This window comes from Triticum urartu, chromosome 7A, assembly GCF_056163025.1.
Source record: "Triticum urartu cultivar PI428250 chromosome 7A, HENAU_Tu73, whole genome shotgun sequence".
Lineage (NCBI taxonomy): Eukaryota > Viridiplantae > Streptophyta > Magnoliopsida > Poales > Poaceae > Triticum > Triticum urartu.
The window spans coordinates 712,788,586-712,792,564 of NC_141879.1; the positions used below are offsets into that span (position 1 = coordinate 712,788,586).

General features: G+C 47.1%; 1 protein-coding gene across 1 annotated transcript; it reads right to left on the reverse strand.

The window, feature by feature from the left end:
* Positions 1 to 786: 786 nt before the first annotated feature.
* On the reverse strand, positions 787 to 3,737 carry LOC125524823 (uncharacterized). Its single transcript, XM_048689852.2, has 4 exons — positions 2,545 to 3,737; positions 2,138 to 2,332; positions 1,758 to 2,040; positions 787 to 1,077 (listed from the first exon to the last, which is right to left on the reverse strand). Exons 1-4 carry the CDS (start codon positions 3,547 to 3,549, stop codon positions 1,040 to 1,042), a joined length of 1,521 nt encoding a protein of 506 aa, XP_048545809.2. The 5' UTR covers positions 3,550 to 3,737; the 3' UTR covers positions 787 to 1,039.
* Positions 3,738 to 3,979: the final 242 nt, after the last annotated feature.

Sequence of the window (3,979 nt, forward strand, 5' to 3'; positions counted from 1 at the left end):
GGGAGTCGAAGCTGCCACCGTGAAAGATGATCTGGCGGAGACCGAATCAGAGGCTGGCGTGCCACTAGCGGGACATGACACTGGTGCACACGATGGTAGTGGCACATCCGATGAAAGAAAGAACAAGGAGTAGTAGGTCGTCGCGGGGGGGGGGGGGGGGGGGGGGGGACTAAGGTTGTCTACTTTGTTGCCTGCGCTATCTGGCTCTGGGTGGAACTCCAGCGAGGCCCTAAGCTAATTAACCTCCATCGACTGCCAGATCACAACTCCGATGGAGTGCAATACCCTAGAATTTCGTACTAGGGTTCTAGCTATTCTTCTAATGGCAGGTGGGATGCAATATACTAGTGGACCAACATTACTCTTTAGAAAATGCGAGGTTCGGCCAACATTCCCCCTTTTGTTCCTTTTGTATTTTGTAAGACATGAGTTGTATACACATAAGGTGCCTGATTTTCTCAATGGGAAGAACTTAGGAAGCTTGTGCTCATTCTCTCAGCTTGGGGCATGCTGTCTGGTGTGTCATCAAGAGGCATCGACGAAAGGGGGTAACAGAGGTGGCGATGAGCGCAAGGTCGACCGTAGCGACAAGCGGCAATGATGAGATCACACATGGTGGTAGATGGTTAATGAGTGACAAGTGGCGGCGATTAGATCACACATGGCGTTAGATGGATATGTGGATGGTAGTAGATATGACAATAGCAGAGGTTACACTAGTAGGAAAAGCCTTACAGGTGTAGATAATTAGTGGCGTCTGCCCCAAACGGGACGTCGCTGGTATTTTGGCAAAATGAAATAGAACAAAGGGCAATTGAAACCGCAGGTTTAACATAATAATCACAGGTTGAGTGCATAGAAACCAATCAGCATTTAACTGAGCTCCCTATAAAGAGCTACAATACACTGGCAATACAACATGCACTTGATTAGTTCAGTCCAAGCAACCAAACAAAGTCTTGAGACTAGGTAATTGATTTTTCCGAATGGGAAAAGGATGATGTTCATCGACTAGAATTCACAAATGTAAGGACGGGAATCATGTCAACAGATAAATATGGTTGCGATGCATTAACCCTGCAAAGGAGACAGATTGAAACCTAGCTCCAGTAAGTATCGCACCGTAAATAAAATACATGCTGACAAATAAAATACATGCTGACAAATAAAATAAAATACATGCTCCACGGGAATTGTATAGTTGCTATTTGTGTAATGATTGTTGTCACTGGCAAATAAAATAAAATACATGCTGACAAATAAAATACAATACATGCTGACAGCAGGAACAAATACCACAGTACATGCTAAACAGAATCTCACTGGAACTAAATAACTTGTGCAAAATTGGATGGCCAATAAAATCAGCAGATACCAGTTCAGCCATATATATAGCCTATAAATTTGAATAAAGACACAAAACCGAAGGGCACGGTAAACAGAAGAATGCAAAAAGGCAAATAAGGTAAGGAAAGGCCACACAAAAAATATTAATTTTTGTTATCACCAACGCAAGTATATATCCAGCTTATATTTCTATAAAAACGAGGGTGTGGGCACACAAATTCGGATAAAATATAGCATATTAAATTAGCTAATAACCGGGATACATGCATAATTAAACTCTAATTGGGACGTCAGTACCACATTTCAACGTAACCACCCTAAACATGAAAAGCAATGAAAGCTTAGGTTTTGAGAGCTCTCATATATATATAAAAGAGCATGCTAATCATGGATGCTGAATAAATACTCACCAGAGCTCTCATAAACATAGCATTCCACTGAAGAATAGGCCCTGCTCCAGATGTCATATATTTTTGCGCTTGCACTATTATTAGATGTGGCCTCCTGTGACAGATGCAGTATCATTTTTTTAAGCACTGGCGCACATTTGAGTATTAATTCCAGTAAATCAAACTCATGTTCCTGTCCTTGGAAGCCATTGATTTCCACTTGCTCGAGAGCAGTCAAGGAGATAGTTTGAGATCTCCAGTTTGTGGGTTCACATGGACAGCGTGGCGGGCATTTCCCTTTCAGCTAAAACCAAAAATAAAATTTAAACTACTACTTAATTACACAGTGTAAAACAGAGAAATGATATGAAACAGGCAGGGGAACATGTAAGAATAATTACCATCGATCTCTCTAGGACGATCTTAAGCCTCTGTAGACCTCTCGAAATACGAGTAATCCCGAGGAGATGAAACACCAGTGCTCCAAAAACATGTCCGGCTTTTAGGAGACGTAGCTCCAAAAGGGAGAAATCAGCAGCAACCATGTGCTTCTCTAACTTGTGCGCAAAGTTGTCTTCATCGGAAATAAACCAGCTCTGAAAAAACATTGACAGGATCAGAAAAAAGAGAGATTTGCTAGAAATTATCACGAAAATTCAAAACATCAGGTGGTCATTAGCTTGGTAAGATTTCGTATGTAAACATATATATACTTCTCTTTTTTGAGTCTGCACGCACGCTTGCTAGTTCCGATAATAAATTGAGTAAACTGAGCTTGAGTGGAGTGTGGATAGGATACATTACATACATGGGATGCATGAATGTGGAGCGAAGGAACCTGTCCCTGCCTCTCTCCTGTGTGTATCCACAACCTGTGGAGTCTCCAAGGCCCAAACTGGAGAATGCTCCCGGCCTCAAAGTACCGCCACTCCCACGACACCTTGTCCAGCATTGGCGCCGAGATGGAGATGCCGCTGACCACCTTGTAAGCGCCTACAGACACCGTCAGTCGCTTCAGCAGAGGGGCGACGATGTCGACTGCATCTGTGTGTAGTATGCGGGTTTCAAGGAAAAGTTGCTGCAGCGATGGCAAGTGGAGTGAGATGAACCCATTCTGGACAAGTCCGTAGCCATCGTTGACAAACTTGAGGCTGAGCACGCGGAGGTGCGGGCATCGGGGGAGCAAGCTGTGGAGGCCGCCCAGGCCGTAGGAGATGGACAGCGTCCGGAGTGCGGTGAACTCGCCGTCGGGGCAGTAGAAGAGAAGCCTTTCCAGCATCAGGGATTTGGTCCGCCGGAAGCACGGCAGCCGCACGAGGTTCGGCCCGCCTTCAGATTCGACGCTCCACGGGAAGCTGAGGACGATCTCCTCCGGCTGCAGTCGCACGGCATCGCGGAGCAGCCTGCTGGCCGTGGCGCCGACGGGCCAGGGATGCCTGCTGGCGTTGGGGATGCGGACTTCCAGGAGGGAGACCGCGGCCGGGGGGCCACGGACACGGCGGACCGCCGCTGCAATCGACGGCGCGAGGTTGTGGAAGACGATCTGGCGGAGATGCGTCCAGAGATCGCGCCACCGGCGGGAGAGGACGCTGGTGCGCGCGGCCGTGGCAGCGCATCCCATGACGGCGATTATGAGGAGGAGGAGCTCCTGCGGGAGGGAGCTGATGCGATCCGGTTCGCCGCCGCCGCCGCTTGTACTACAGAGCTGTGGCTGCGCAAAACGCAGGCGACGCCCGGGGCTCAGCTCCACGGGAGCAGCACCACCAATCTGCGCGGATGAACGGAGGGGACGATGCCCGGATCTTGACTCCATGGAAGGGAAGGCAGCTTCGCCAAGCACAACCAAAGCCCACGGTTTTCCCCCCTTTTGGAACTGAAACCCCGGTGTGTTTGGGTCCCCACCCAGCTTTTCAGCCGACCATCTTTATTATATACACTTTTTCTTTTCAGCCCAGCATTTCCCAAATAATGTCGAATTCCAATATAACATTTTCAGGTGCAAAACATTCTCATCGGAGGCTTTAGATAATAAATGAAGGCTAACCCTCTTCATTCAAACTACTACCTCCGTCACGGTTTAGAAGGCGCGCTTAAAAATTCTCTAGGACCTAGGTGGTTATCTATTGGTTGTGTGATGGGCTAAAAAATAGCATTCACACTACGCATGCATATAGAAATAGTAGTATATCGGAGTACTAATTAGCTATTAGAAATAAATGCAATGCGCCCTAAACCTTGTCTAT

Bases quoted from the DNA above. Each gene is read 5' to 3' on its own strand.
- LOC125524823 (XM_048689852.2), bottom strand. From the start codon at position 3,549: ATGGAGTCAAGATCCGGGCATCGTCCCCTCCGTTCATCCGCGCAGATT. The intron at 2,333-2,544 runs GTATGTAATGTA...ATGTTTTTTCAG, and splicing joins TCCACATTCATGCATCCCAT to AGCTGGTTTATTTCCGATGA. The intron at 1,078-1,757 runs GTGAGTATTTAT...TCTCCTTTGCAG, and splicing joins CTATGTTTATGAGAGCTCTG to GGTTAATGCATCGCAACCAT.